Source organism: Microtus oregoni, unplaced genomic scaffold (genome assembly GCF_018167655.1).
Source record: "Microtus oregoni isolate MIOR12 unplaced genomic scaffold, Mior012 000005F_ref0000423, whole genome shotgun sequence".
Lineage (NCBI taxonomy): Eukaryota > Metazoa > Chordata > Mammalia > Rodentia > Cricetidae > Microtus > Microtus oregoni.
The window spans coordinates 40431839-40447656 of NW_024543064.1; the positions used below are offsets into that span (position 1 = coordinate 40431839).

The 15818-nt window shown below is 44.9% G+C and overlaps 1 protein-coding gene across 1 annotated transcript in view; it reads right to left on the reverse strand.

Moving 5' to 3' along the window:
• Positions 1-15818, reverse strand: part of LOC121448055 (origin recognition complex subunit 1-like) — a 26623-nt gene continuing 10805 nt past the window's right edge. The window contains exons 5-18 of the mRNA XM_041651669.1: positions 15381-15559; positions 12937-13183; positions 11543-11888; positions 10547-10642; positions 9801-10011; positions 7572-7669; positions 7072-7173; positions 6461-6632; positions 5801-5908; positions 5529-5678; positions 4795-4914; positions 2245-2414; positions 1357-1444; positions 1-231 (exon numbers count right to left, since the gene is read on the reverse strand). Of these exons, the coding sequence (XP_041507603.1) occupies positions 37-231; positions 1357-1444; positions 2245-2414; positions 4795-4914; positions 5529-5678; positions 5801-5908; positions 6461-6632; positions 7072-7173; positions 7572-7669; positions 9801-10011; positions 10547-10642; positions 11543-11888; positions 12937-13183; positions 15381-15559 (2282 nt within the window). The 3' untranslated portion in view covers positions 1-36. The remainder of the gene's footprint in view (positions 232-1356; positions 1445-2244; positions 2415-4794; positions 4915-5528; positions 5679-5800; positions 5909-6460; positions 6633-7071; positions 7174-7571; positions 7670-9800; positions 10012-10546; positions 10643-11542; positions 11889-12936; positions 13184-15380; positions 15560-15818) is intronic.

Consider the following 15818-nt stretch of genomic DNA (forward strand, 5'->3'; position numbering starts at 1 on the left):
GGCTCTTTGGGAAATAGCAGAAGTCCTTGAAGCCCTTCATGCTTCTTTCAGAGCATACAGCACATCGTCTTGGCTCACGTTGAGCCTCACTCGAAGGAGAAGGTCACTCCTGCTGGACTCCACCAGGAGGAGGCGGCAAGACCCCAGACGTGAACACACAGCCATGGTCTCTGACATGGTCGGGTAAGGCAGCCCCTCTATCCTGCACAGAGCCACATGCTGACTGTAGATCTAGACAGCAAGAGTAAAGCCAAGGTCAGGAGGAACAATAATCCTGGGTTTGTATCCAATCATTCATCTTTTCCAAAAACTGGGTGCTTGGGCAGGGTGGGTGATGCTCTCTAATCCCTAGTCCAAGTCCTTGGGCGGCAGAGTTCCAGGACAAGCAAGGCTGTATAAGACCAGTCTCCAAACAATCAATCACTTGGTTTTAAATGGAGACTGTGCTTTTGTTTAGCTGCCCAGACCCAAATAATCACACAAACTATATTAACATTAATTGCAACAATGTTTAGCCAATGGCTTAAGCGTATTCCTAGCTAGCTCTTATATTGTAAATTGACCTATTTCTATAAATCTATGTTATCACCACAAGACTGTGGCTGATACTCCTACTTCAGACTGGTCTCAAACTGAATATGTAGCCAAGGATGAATGAATTGATGAACCTCCTGGCTCTACTTCAAAGTCCTGGGATAACAGGCATACACCACCATGCCTGGCTTAGAACTGTACTGGAGAATGGATCTCCAATTTGTTCATTCAAGGCCACTATCTACTTTGAAGTATATCCTCAGCCCCACATATTCTAAGTGTTAGCTATTGAGGGCTTTCCCTGACATACTCACAGACTCCTTGTCAGCCCTGCTGCTCCTGGATACCTCTGGGCACCAGGTTCTAGACTATTCTGCCAGTCCAACCTGACCCCTTGAGATTGGTTGAGTGGCCACCTCACCCCATCTCCACTGGCTAAGCCCAGCCCCCAGATTTCCTTAATGGCCCTACCAGGAGGCTAGAGAATGGCAAGGCCCTGCCATATGGGGGTGGAAAGAGATTCAGATCACATAACCTCTCCAATCCCAGGCTCCCCTGGAAAGCTCCCCCTCACCAAGAAACCCTATCTACCCTTATGTTCTGCCCAGTTCTCTGTTGCTTCTCATCCCAGCAGAAGCAATCACCCCCTTGGGGCTTCCCATACCAAGGAATCTCTTGTGTGGGTTTGTTATACAGTGTGACTTTGTGGTGTTCCTTGGCACCCAAATGCCAGGATACTTTCCCCATCAGAGCTGTAACCCTTATATTAAGAAGCCTGGACCCATATCTAGAAGGATCAAGAAAACAGCACTCAGCCAATACCTGTTGAAATGTCGCTTCTTCTAGTCCAGATCGACGGAATTCTGCAATAATGGCTCTCAGGAAGCCCTGCTCCAGGAGGGAACAGTTTCTTAAAGGAAACCAAGAGATTTGAATACTAAGAGGCTGCCTGCACCCCTGGCCTCATGGAGGAGAAAAACACACAAGGAAACATTTCCTACTTCTGGAATTATACCTGCACCTCAAATAAATAAATAACCAAAAGAGCCCATCTCCAAATTTCACGAGTGGGTATGCCTCAGTTAGAAACAGTGACTTTCGGCTCATGTAACTTTCCTTCTTTTTGATTTTATAGATAGAATTTCTCTGTGTATCCCTGGCTGTCCTGGAACTCACTATGTAGACCAGGTTGGCCGCAAACTCCAAGAACTGCCTGCTTAGCCTGTGTCAGATTGAAGTCACATGCCACAACTACCCAAACTGTTCATGTAACATTAAAAAAGTTGTGTGTGTGAGTGCGCGTGTGAACTGCAGAGAGCAAAAAAGAGTGTCAGATCTGAGAACTGTAGTCACAGGCAGTTGTGAGCTGCCACGTGGATACTGGGAACTAAATTTGAGTCTTGGGTGCTTTTAACCGCCGACTCGTCTATCTACCAAATGTGCTCCTTTCTTTTTTTGAGACAGAGTCATCGTATAGCTCAGACTGGAACTCACTATGCAACCTGGGCTAGTCTTAAACTTGTTGCAATGTTAATAAGCATTCATCTGTTACCCAAGGATTTTGGTTTTGCCTCCCTGATTGCCCCTATGGACTTTCTCTACCCAAGGTGTAGATTGAGTTCAGTCTAAAACAGAAGCACATTTCCAAAGCCCCAACGCTGCGATCTCTCCTCAGATCCTTCCAGAGGTGTGGGCAGCAAAGCGTCTTACTTGATGGCAGTGATATAGGGTGAGGAGAACATTTCATCTATAGCCTCCATTAAATGGGCCACAGTCACCAGGCCCGGAGAGTCACCAGGCTGACGGGAAAGCTCGCAGATCTCGGTGGCACGCCTGCAGATGTCCAAGCAGCGCCGTGCATCTCCGGAGAGGGCTGCTACCTACAAGAGGAAAACGTTTTATTTCTTTCTTTCTTTTTTTTTTTTTTGATTTTCGAGACAGGGTTTCTCTGTAGCTTTTGGTTCCTGTCCTGGAACTAGCTCTTGTAGTCCAGGCTGGCCTTGAACTCACAGAGATCCGCCTGCCTCTGCCTCCGGGATTAAAGGCATGCGCCGCCACGTTTTATTTCTAATGTCCACTTGCCACCTGATGTGGGAGTGTCATATATCAATCTGTTGATTTCATTGGTTAAGCAATAAAGAAACTGCTAGGCCTATTTGATAGGCCCACCCTTAGGTGGGTGGAGTAAACAGAACAGAAGGCTGGGAGAAAGAAACTGAGTCAGGGAGTCGCCATGATTCTCACACTCCAGACAGACGCAGGTTAAGATCATTCCTGGTAAGCCAGCTGGTGGGCTACAGCAGATTATTAGAAATGGGCTAGTCCAGTGCGAGAGCTAGCCTAGAAGAGGCTAGATAGAAATGGGCCAAGCAGTGTTTAAAAGAATACAGTTTCTGTGTAATTATTTCGGGTAAAGCTAGCCATGGGGGCGGCCGGGTGCCAGGGACGCAGCCCGCAGCTCCTTATTTCAACAGCCACCTCAACCCAGGTGAATAACCACCAGATATATGGAGATAAAAAGGCAGGCGGTGCTGAGAATGGCCTTGTGCAGAGAACCCAACACCCTCAATTGTGTTAAGAAACCGTTCTATTGACAGAGCCTACCACACACCCAAATTGGCTGTTAATGGAGAGCTATCTCTTAGCGGAACCTGCCCCACATTCCAAACTATCTAGAGAACTAGGTGTGTCATCTCCTAGTTGTGACTTCCTGGCCTCCGTGACCGTGGACCACGCGGCAAGATTCCATGCCCCCGCCCCCATCCCAAGCCAAACTCCTTACCCGATATAAGCTGTACCCCATCTCTAATAAACGAAGGCTTTGACAAGAACCCCGCTTAGCCTTCTTCTTCTCTCTTAGCCCATTATCTTCCAGATAGTACCTCTCCGTGACCCTGGAATAACTGACTGCAGGGTGGGTTACAACCCCTAGACTAAGTAACCCACCCAAAGGCGGTTTACACCGGGTTCTCATTCTGTGTGCCCCAAGAGCAGCTTATATTAAGGCCAGAAAGAGAACATACTGGGAGGCAAGACCTCCCAGAGCATGTAGTGAATTTAGGAGAACTGACCAATCAATTATCTAAAAGATTAAAATTAAGATGGAGGAGAAAAGGAAGAAATCCAATGTGGGGAAGCCCTTTGCTGAGACAAATGAACCAAGCTCTGCACGATGCCAAGAGCTACGCTGCTGTCGTTCCTTCTCATGTCCTGAGAAATGGAGTTTCCAGGCCCGACTCACTCTCTCCCATGCCGGCTCAGAAAAATACCCAAGAGGCAGGCGGATCTCCATGAGTTTGACGCCAGCCTGATCTACACAGTGAGTTCCAGGATAGCCCCCAAAACCACACAGAGAAGCTCGAAAAACCAAAACACCTCCCCCCAAGGGAAAAAAAAAGAATGTTATCTGCTTGTTAAGTTTTGACAGGCTATCCCAGACCTTGCAATCCTCCTGCCTCACCTTCGAAAGTGCTTACAGGGATAAACTGCTATACCTCAGAGCTACTGCAGCCTACAAAGACCTCTTTCCCAGCTCTTATATTCCCAGTATTCGTCAGCAACCTGGAATTCATCTGTCTTGGACCTCACCAAATTATCTCTAAAATGATCCATTCCTCCAAAATTGTGGCACATAAACCAAGAAAACGACTAAGTATATATGTATACTTACATATATACTTAATACACTACACTAAGACATCAAAAGTAGTCATCTTAGCATGGTGCATGCTTTCAATCCTAGCAGGCAGGCAGATCTCTTGAGTTTGAGACCAGCCTAATCTATATAACATACTAAGCCAGCCAGAGTTACAGTGAGACCCTGTCTCAAAAGGCAAACACGGCAGTCATCCCTGTACGGTGGGATTACATGCTATTGTATGTAATGTTCTGAAGAGACCAAAGCCACTCCTAGTTAGACATGAGCAGTGCAGTCCAAACATTTCCTCATTACCTCCTGTCCTATCAACACCCACACCCTGTGAAACAGCGCCCTGGTGACAAACAGTACCAATTGAAGAGCCTGGACTAAGGCAATGAAAGGAAACACTCAAAGCAGCTCCACTGGGAGCCTGGGTCCCTTCTGAGGACTGACTATTGTATACAGCCTTGTCTGTAGAATGACGGTCCCATATAAACAGGTCCAACTCTGACCAGTTGCTAAGCTCTCTTCATTCAGCATACACAGCACGGGGCATAGACAACAGGTGCTCAGAAGGACTTGTGGATGGGCGTGGAGGTGTAGCAAGGATGGTGACTTACCTTTCTGGCTACCAACTGGATGGCATCATCCTCAAAGGCCTTTAAATGCTTGAGTCGGGACACTACAATCTGTTTCAGTTGGCTGTGAGAATAGGGCTGGAAGGACATCCTGGTGAGACCCTGGAGAGCCGAGATGAGAGACGAACAGGTTTCACCGCGTCCAGGTAGGGACAAAAAACAAAACAAAACAAAAAAGCCACACTCAGGCCCCCAGCCTGATTATCAAGTCCAACATAACGACACGTTTCTTTCCATTTTCCCTTTCAGTTCTGCCAGTACTGGCCATGACTGGGGTGTCCTGTGGGACAGCAGCTCTCACTCTTTTATCTTAGAACCTTTATTCTCCTAGAGTCATCTGAGGAGAGAGAGGTGCGCTACCGACCCGCATAGCTCCCGCCCTCCTTACCATGTTCTCAAATGGTTTGATGTCGGCGTTTCCTGCCAAACTATAAGGTCCATGAAGGCCAACAAGTCTGCCTAGTTCTCTGCTTCACTGTAAGCACCTAAGAGGTGGCAGGTGATACATGCTTAAATATTTTTAAAACTAATTAAACTTCTAAGACTTTGTGTGATTTAAAATTGCACAGGGACCAGAGTGCCAAGTCATAGGGTATGGTATGTGTAAAAAAGAAAAGGCAATGATTTTTAATTCCAACATAAAAATTACAATTATGGCAGAAATCATAATTGTTGGCCTTCTAAATTTCCATTTTTACACAACGCCCTTGACTTACCAATCTGCTGGATACGCGGTTCATCATGATCCTTTCTGGCAGGTCCATGGTGTTGGCAATGGCCAGGACAACCAGTCGGGCTCCTTTGTGAGTAGGCCAATCAAAGAGATTATACATGACATCTTGTTTCTGAGTCCAAAGAAGGTCGAGCTGCCCAAGGACATATACAGTGTCGGTGAGACTGGTTGGGCACCTAAGTGACAGCTTGCCCACTGAGTTAGCGATGTGCTGCCTATACTATTCCTGCTCCCATGCGCCCACAGGCACCTTACCTCATCCACAAGCAGCACGGTGGTTTCCTGTGGGGACCCTTGGTTGCAGAATCGCTTCGCCAGCAGCTCTGCCGCATGGTTAGCAGTTGCCTTCTGGCCTGTCAGCTTCTGCATGAGGAAAAGCAGTTGCTGTAGTCTGTAAAAGAAGCTCATCTCCTTACTGTCTCTTACTCTAGTCCCTTCCCCAAGAGGGATATCACCGGTCCCAGGGCAACAGCTAATGAAAGAGTGTTTACACCCTATTCCAGGACATCCTCCACCATTGTGAGCTAGTTTGCTGCACGCCGGCATGTAATCAGTCAACATTTAGCTCCTGTGCCATGGTTTTTTCTTCGTTTTAAGATTTATTTATTGTGTGTAGTGTTCTGCCTGCATGTATGCCTTCAAGGCAGAGAGGGCACCCGATCTCATTACAGATGGTTGTGAGACACTGTAGTTACTGGGAATTGAACTCAGGACCTCTGGAAGAGCAGCTAGAGCTCTTAACCTCTGAGCCATCTCTCCAGGCCTGGCCATGGTTTTGGAGTCTAAAAATTCTGCCTACCTCACTCTTGCCACCTCTGCATAAATATGTAAAATGCAAATCAAATTAAGTAAGCCTTTCCTTTCCCACGTGCTTCTAAAGAACTGTTTCCCAAACCCCTCAACAACTTTGCCTACCTGTAAGATCTGCACATAGACTTGGTGGGGTTCTGTCAGCTTCATGCCATTGACCTCAACGTATTCAAAGGGAGGAACATCATTTGTTTGGGCTGCTTGCTGCAGACAGCGCATGACCTCGTGTACAGTGGCCGTCTTCCCTGTCCCAGGAACCCCAGAAATGTACATACACCTACAGCAAGAAAACAATACTCATAGCCTGGGTCTGTGCCGTCCACATCACACTAAGAAAGAGCAAGCAAGCCCCTTGAGATAGGGAAGTAGGAACAGTGAAGACTACCCTAGGAGACTCGTCAGAGTTGGACCTCTTTAGACACTCACTCTACAGTCAAAGCTATATGCATGCAAACTGATTACTCAAAGGTCACCCCTCCTTTTTAAATTGAGACAAAACCCCATGTAGGTCAAGCTTGCCTCAAACTCACTTTGTAGCAAAAGATAACCTTGAACTCCCGATCCTCTCGCCTCTGCCCTGCCACCACCACGTTCAGTTTCTGCAGTTCTGAAAGTCAGGATGCCACTCTTCTAGGCTTAGCAGTGGTTCTGCTTTCCCTGCTGACCCTGTGTGAGCAGCTCTTCCTCAGACTACCTGTCTACCCAGCATTACTCACCCTCCAGTCCCATCAAGAACTTTGCTTTCCACAAAGTTGTAGATGTCTTGGAATTCCTGCTCCCGACAGGGAAGAGAGTCAGGCACAGCAGAAACATGCAGCCTACATGGAAAAGACACTATTATTTCTGTCCAGGAATGAAAAAAGAAAGAAAGAAATCCCTTACTTTTCACCTCTCCACAGTGCCTCACCTACCCTCCCTTTTATCCACCAAAACCACGGGGTAGACCAAAACCTATGAGTTTCAAAAACTCTTGCTCTCGTCCTGCAATTTAAGAGAACTCCTACTTTAGGGTCCTGTAACTAAGAGACACCACCCTCAGAAACACCAAGAGGACGGCACAAGCCTGGGAGACATTTCCTCCCATCTGCATCTCCCTGGCCATTAGTTGTTCTGTAAGGACTTGTTTACTGTCTTCCAACCGTACGCACAGATGACTGCAACACCAGCACAGCCAACTCCACCTCCCCAGCACTCTGATCTATCCAGGTTCTATTACCTCAGCCGGGCTTCCTCCAGCGTGCTAGTTGGCTCCTGGATAGCGAGGTTTCTATGGCGAATCTGAGGAGTGGCGTGGTGAGGTGTTCTACGACTAGGCTGTAGTCAATGAGAGCATAAACTGTAATAAAGCAAAACCACACACACACACCATCCGGGACACAGAAAATTGATCTGGACCTCCTACATGAAAGAAATAAAAATGATTTATTCCTCATTCCCACCCCTCACATCAAACATTTTGTTTATAGTCCAAACATGATCTTTTTTTCTAATACTTATATGGAATCGGAATTTGAGAACAGTTATTTTGAGAAAGGAATTAAAAAAAAAAAAAAAGATTATTCAGCCAGGCATGGTGGTGCCTGCCAGTCCCAGGAACTGGGAGGCAGACACAGGCCAAAGCTACACAGTCAGACGCTGTTTCTAAAACAAACAAAACCCCCAGGGCTCCATACATACTACATGGGTACTCTGCACTGAACTACATCTCTGGCCTTTCATTAATTATGTCAAAGCTAGAATATTATTAGGAAACTCAAGTTACTCTGCTCAAGAAGAGGAGGCAGGGGCTGGAGAGATGGCTCAGCAGTTAAGAGTATTGCCTGCTCTTCCAAAGGTCCTGAGTTCAATTCCCAGCAACCACATGGTGGCTCACAACCATCTGTAGTGAGATCTGGTGCCCTCTTCTGGCCCGCAGACATACACACAGACAGAATATTGTATACATAATAAATAAATAAATATTTCTAAAAAATTATTAAAAAAAAAAAAAAGAGGCATAGGTTGTATGTGATTCCTGAGATCTTGTTTATTTGAAAATACGGTCAAGTTTTGACTCAGGAATTCCTCAGCCAATAACCTCGTACTTGGAAACATCAAGAAAACAACAACACCCAAATTTATTCTAAAAACAGGGTCACTACTCCCCCTCACAGGCCCATTCTTCCACGGGGTTTGCTAACAATGGAACTATAGGCAGCCTTAGGAGTGCTGGGAATCAAACTCGGGTCCTCTAGAAGAAGTGCTCTTAGCTGCTGAGCCCTCGCTCCAGCCGCACAGGCTCACTTTTTCGTGATGGTTAATCTACGAATCAGACCTATGCTTTCTCTCACTTCTCTCCACCTTTTCCTTGGCCAAAATGTGCAAACTGACCAACTGGGGAGCAAACAAAGGACCTGCAGGAAGGTAAGCACAAGACTGGCAAACTCATTATGTCCAAGGGACCACACGTTTCTCTTTTTTCTGGTGAGACCCAGCGGATGTGAACAATCTGAACAGCGAGCTTTTTACACCTGTATTTGAGTAATCCAAGTAAATACACCTTTAGTTCAAATGGAATCTACTAGACTCCCTTCCTTAGAGCCTGCTCTTAAGACTTCAGCCTCAGCTCCATCTTGATCTGGAAAAATGGAGAACAGTTTCTAAGCAAGCATTTCCCAACTGTATGCTGAAGAGTTCTACTATGTTTAACACTACTGTTTCTCTAACCCATCTCTCTGCACGAGATGACCCCAACATCGTAATGCTGTTACAGTTGCACAGGAATTTCCTTCCGTTTTCCTGTTGCACATTGATTACCACATATAAGCAGTATCCCTGATCTCTGCTGTATTAGTGCAGCCTGGAATCCAATTCCCCGAGTGCCAAGGGAAATGCAAACACCACGACTCAGCAGTGTTTGTGCTTCCCTTAGGAGGCTGTGCTCTTGGCCTTTTGACTCTGGCCCTTAAAAGGAACTTGAGTGCTGGAGAGAGGGCTCAGAGGTTAAGAGCGCTGACTGCTCTTCCAGAGGTCCTGCGTTCAATACCCAGCAACACATCTGTAATGAGATCTGGTGCCCTCTTCTGGCCTGCAGGTGTACATGCAGACAAAAAAACCTACACATAATAAATACATCTTTAAAAAAAAAGGAACTTGAACCCTTGAGCAGTCTGGGCCAGCCTAGGCTTTATAGTAACACACAATCACAAAATAACACAAGGGAAAAAGTCATCTTCAAGTAGATTAATTTTCAATCAAGTTCACGTAAGCCTGTTCATCTAGGGAACCTTCAAGTAGATTAATTTTCAATCAACTTCACGTAAGCCTGTTCATCTAGGGAACGCACTACTTTAACAATCCTAGCCCTATGCTAAGAATCCAGCTGTTACTGTGAGATCTTAGAACTATCATTCTATACCATATAGGAGGGACACGTCACTGGTAAACAAACCCAAAAAAGCCTTACTGTTTTCTTTGGTGTCTTGGAGGGGATCTGCAGTGATGGCTTTGAGGCCATTCTCCGGTTCCTGGACTGCCCCTGGGGATTTTGCCTCCGAAGGGAGGGAACAGAGTCCTCCTCCTCCTCCTCTTCCTCTTCCTCCTCCTCACTAGTGCAGTCTGACACCTCTGCTGAGGATATGAAATCTTCCTCTTCGTGGTCACTTTTATCTAGAAGCCTGAGGGGTGGAGACTGATTATTTTTTATTATTTGATGTCTTAACAACTGGATAAAAGTGTGCACGGGAAGCATTACATCTCTTCCAACACCAGGCAATATGGAATTTGTTTCACTTCTTAGATACTTGCTTGAGATATTCTGCCAAAGGCATTACATATCCACTGAATCCCTCAACAACTTTAAGACTTGTGTATCTTCCCTGTTTTGTTCATGAGGGGGTAAGGATTGGAAATGTTCATCTTCTCAAATTTCAGTTTCAGAAGCCCAAATTCAAACTAAGATCTATCAAACAAAGTTAATGCTTTTAGGCATCCCACGCTCCCAGACTTGCAGGAAACAAGAGTGATGGAAGCCAAGGAACCACAAGCCCTGGCCAGCATTTCTTGTCCCTTTCAAACTATGACACTTGTACAAAATGCTAGGTGAAAAAGTATCAATGCACTGACTGGCCACTCACACACAAGGGACATGAAGGGACAGATGCTATCACAGGTAAGAGCAAGGTTCTTCTGCTTGTCAATGAGCAGTCTTACCAAAGCTGCTTCTTAATCCGACTCAAAGTCACAAGTGAACTCCTTCTATGAACACGATGGGAACTACGGCTGTGAGCTTCTTGTCCTTTTGTCTCCCTGTAAGGTATCACACCTGGATTAGAGGAAAGCGTTAGAGACACCAAGGGTCCACAGTAGGTACCGGAGATAGTCAAGTCTTACTGGCTCCTATTCTTTCTATAGCAACCTTGGAGTTAATCAAACTTGGCTCAAAAGCTCATCAAAGAAAATTCAAGTTTTATTTAACACATCATTTAAATCAGACTTTACTGCTCTGTTACTGTGGATCAAAATGGATAAAAATACTTAGTATTTATTGAGCAACCTATTATGGGCCAGGTGTTGGGAATTTCTATTTAAGAAATATTGAAAATCAAGTTATTTCTAGTCTGTCACTTTTACTGTACACTTCATTAGCTATACAAATGATCAATGACCAAACTAAAGCTTGTCCTACATTTATTGTCTTCTTTTACTACATTTAAGAGTAGATTCTAGCTTCATAAAAATGAAAAACCATCCAATTGGATAAAAATGATCACTACATTGTGGCAAAGAGCCACAGCCAACAAATGAAATCCAGACTGTGAAGCAGTATAGTTTCAGACATAAATATCGATATTCCCAAGTGACATCTGAAGAGAAAAAAAATGTCTTTTTGGAGATAGTGTTACTATGTAGATTAGCCTAGCCTTGAACTCAATACATAGCAATCCTGCCTTAGCCTCCAGATTACAGGCATAAAAAAAAAAAGCCAAGGCCAACTTCAAAGAGCATTGCACGATACAGATACCTGGGCCCAAGACGTGGAGCCTAATTTACTAAATCCAGGCTCAGAAATCTCTATTTGAAAAAGATTCTCAGACTCTCGGTCTGGTCAGACAGCCACAGCTCGACAGTTTCCCTCCACGACACCCAATTCTCATCACAGGAAGTATCTCAAGCTGGTCTGTGCGAGGGGGCAATACCCCTGCTTACCTCCTAATGTGCTCTGGTGTCAGAATCACGGTGGGCACCACGGAAGACCTCACCCTGCCCCTGACAGGGAAAAGGGCCCCCTCCACATTAATCTTGGCAGTCACCTCAGCTGGGCCTTGGGCTCTCAGAGTCATGCTCTGTTTGGCACAAATGGAAGGAGCCTGTCCATTTTTTCTTAGAGTTTTCAAAGCTGAGGAGGTCTTGATTTCACCAGGCTGAGACCTTTTAGGTGGTGAGGCTGTCTCAGAGGAGGCTGTTTTTCGTTTAGAATTTTTTTGAGGCTCCAAGGAGTCACAAGAGATCTTCTGTGATAACCTCATGTTAGGCTTCCTGGGAAAACCTAAGCCTAAAGAGACAATGTGGGATGTTAGACTTGAACCCCCGATCTCATACTGTAACTGAAGTTACACAGAAGAAGGTACTCATACTTTGAATTAGTCCATATTGTCTTCCTCTAGGCCAGGTGGCCTCTTTTTTCCTAAACTTCATGACTTTCCTATTTAGAAACAGACATGACTTTTGTTTTCCTATTTCAGTCCCGAGGACTGAACCCAGACCCTTGCTAAGCATGTGCTCCACCGCCGAGCTCCATCTGCAGGATTTAGAACCTGAGTTCTCAGTTAGCTTCCCCAAGGCAACACTGCAGGGTAAACACTTCCAGTGCAATGGCATTTGAAGAAATTTATAGTACAATACCGAGTGACACCAGACCCAAATTTTTCCTGTTTTTTTTTTCCCCCTAAACCCAGATTATATCTGGCAAGATAGAGGAGAAATCATTACATGTAGATCTGTTCTACTCTTGCCAAGACTATGGGAACCGGGGATCACAGCCCTTCATAGATACAGCTGAACTATTAAAAAGGCAAGGATTATATTAGGTCCTAGCAAGAAACAAAAGGTGAATGAGACTTAACCTTGGTACTTATCCATGGACACGCTGCTCTTCTAACTCAGGAGATAGCAGGCAGGAATGCCTACAGTCTTAAAGCACAGATGAGACAACTTCAGTCATACTTATGAGAGACAGATACAGACAGGGTTTCAAGAGCCATCTAATGTCTATGTGGCTTTATTCACAATCATGAACAACTAGAAACACCCAGATGTCACCTACTGGGAATTAATAAACTGTAGCTATTGATACAATAGAGCACTGCATATAAAGGATCAAATCACCAATAGGATAATAACAGGAATGACTCCCAAATGAATGAAAGCAAGAAAAGAGAGCCAGACAAAAAGGCCAGACTGTGATTCCAATGATATGATATCCCAGAAAAGCCAACCATAGACAGCAAGGACATCACTGTACAGCAGGCGTTGGGGAAGGAAGAACTGGTGTATCACAAAGGATCACAGCACACTGAAAACTACTTTACAACCATACTTACCATCAAGTTCGAGCAGTTTCTTTGCATTGGGGGACACGGGAGGAGCAGGTGTCTGGCAAGATCTGGAGGTAGAGTGACGTGACTTAGGCTTTTGGCACTCAGGGCTATCCTCTAGCGTCTTCAAAGCTGAAAGTACTTCTGGTGGCAGTGGCTCAAAATTCTTTGTATTCCAGGATAGTTTCACAAACAGTGTCTCCTCACTTTTCTGATCCATAGGGAACACTTCATCTGGGGCTAAAGCCACGACCTAAATTTTGGAAGTGCAATAAACGAGAAACGATGAAGACTATACAGCCAAGAAAAAACACCACGACTGCAATGAAACTACTTAAGCTCACATCTTTATATGAAACGCAATCTTTTATATCTAAAGAGAAAGACATTAACTGAGAAACTGAGCATTTACAAAGTCATGAATAATTTGAGGAGGGAGTCAGTGAAATGGAAATCACCCCCTCTTATTTTGTCTTTTAAACGGCGTCTCTTTGTGTAGTCCCAACTATCCTCCTATATAGATCAGATTGGCCTCAAACTCAGAGTTCCATGGCATCTCCTGTGTGCTGGGATTAAAGATATGTGTCAACACACCCAGCAAATTAATCTTGTCGCCCCCCTCCATCGGCTTTACTTTATTTGCACAGGGTCTCCTGTAACTTCTGATCCTCCTCACTCTACTCCCTAAGTATTGGAAGTACAGAGATGGACCTCCATAGCTGGTTTGTATAGTGCTAGTGATTGAACCCAGAGAATGAATGATCCTCTGCCATGGCTTCTCCACCCCCCTCCCTAAAACTCCCTAAAACTTCTCAACATGTTGAACAGTTAGCGACACAGCTGCAAGATGACCCAAACTGTTTTTCAATGTCTTCTAAGCTCACTTCCAGAGCGCTCAGCATTCCCTAAATGGCCAACCATCACTAGCAGAACTTGGCTCTAGTAAGAGTTCTGCTTATAGTGTGATCTTCCCAGGTACCCCTTCTCTCCTGCCCTTCTGTTCTCGTTATTTCCTGTTGCTACGATAAATCACACCGACCAAAACTAACTCAAGGAGGAAAGGGTTAATTATTCCACTTTACAGCCGACAGCCCTGCTCACCATCCATCACTGAGGGAACTGGAGACAGGAACTGAAGCAGAGGCCATGGAACAACGCTCTTTACTGGCTTGCTGCCCTTGCTTTCTTATGCCACCCAGGAGAGGGCACCATACACTGTGGACTGGGCCCTCCCACATCCATCATTAATAAAATGCCCCCATAGACTTGCCTACAGGCCAGTTTGTCAAAGGTATTTCATAAAGACTCTCATCAAGTTGCAGAAGCTAACGAGCACACCTTCCAAATCCACCTGCTCTGCTGCTTCAGCTTCTACATCCACCTTTCCCACCTTTATTAACAATAACATGAATTACTGTAGCCAGGTGAGACCAGTCTCTCTGGCCAATTGCTAAACCAGTTCCCCAATCACCCAAAGCCAGACTTCACACAGGAGAGTCTAATCCTACTATAAAAGCAGCACTAGAAACAAGAAGCCTGCACACACACACACACACACACACACACACACAGTTTTCAAAATGTTGTCTACTTCAACAGCTTAGTTCCTCAAAACAAAAATTCTCTAATACATGAGGTAGCACAAATAATAAAAGCTCAGAGACAAATGTTGGGGTTCAAGCTGAAGATCAGAAGAGCAAAGCAGCCAGCCTCTACTTCAGGCTAAAAATGAACGATCCTGCCTCCACTAAGCCCAAGGCCTGTCTCCTCCCATTTTATACTCCTCTCCAGTGCTGGGATTAAAGATGTGTGCTACCACTGCCTGGCCTGTATGGCTGACTAGTGTAGCAGCTTTGCACTGATCTTCAGGCCAGCTTCATTTATTAAAACACAAATAATATACCACTGTACAAGGTTGCCTTTAGCAATGGGCACTTTTTCAAAGTTATTCAAAGCAAAGTCCACATTTTACAAAACACACCCAACCTAACAATGCTTTGTGCCTGTCATAATCATAGCTATATATGATTTTTCACTAAGACACATTTTCTAACTCCTGCTCTTCTTTCAGGTCATAACTCAAATGTTACTTCCTCTAGAAGGCCGAGAACACACACTCTATGCTCTCAGTATCTGTGGGATAGGGCAAACAGCTAGAAAAGACAAGACAATAATTCAAATTAGAATCAGTAATATTTCTTTCTTTTTTTTTTAAAGATTCATTTATTTATTATATATACAGTGTTCTGCTTGCATGTATACTTGCAGGCCAGAAGAAGGCACCAGATCTCATTACAGATGGTTGTGAGCCATCATATGGTTGCTGGGAATTGAACTCAGGACCTCTGGAAGAGCAGTCAGCGCTCTTAACCTCTGAGCCATCTCTCCAGCCCTAGAATCAGTAATATTTCTGAGGTCATGCAGCGAGAGCTGTTTAGAACAACACCTACCTGAACAGGGCCGATGATGGTCTCCACATAAACATTGTTATCACAGTCAGAATAGTCATACCAGAATATCTCCTGGGCAGCAGGCTTCCGGCCTAATAAATGCCTTTTAGAGATAGGGATCTCAGAGAATCGGACAAACCACTGCACTCGAGCACATTTCTTGGAAGGAAATTGAGATCCTAGAGGATCAGGTGGGAAGTAGAGATTAAAATAGGAAGGTGAACTAATGAACAATGCACCACTGAATATTGCCTCATGCCAAAGACTACACAATACAAATATAATCCTCCCATAAGTCTACAAGCAGGTACTATACCTATCCCCTTTATAGGCCAAGAAACCAAGTTTCAAGAACCTTATATAATTTGACAATGATCAAAGGATCAATCAGCAGCAAAATGACTCCAAATATGTTCTTTATGGTGCTCCACTTTTTAT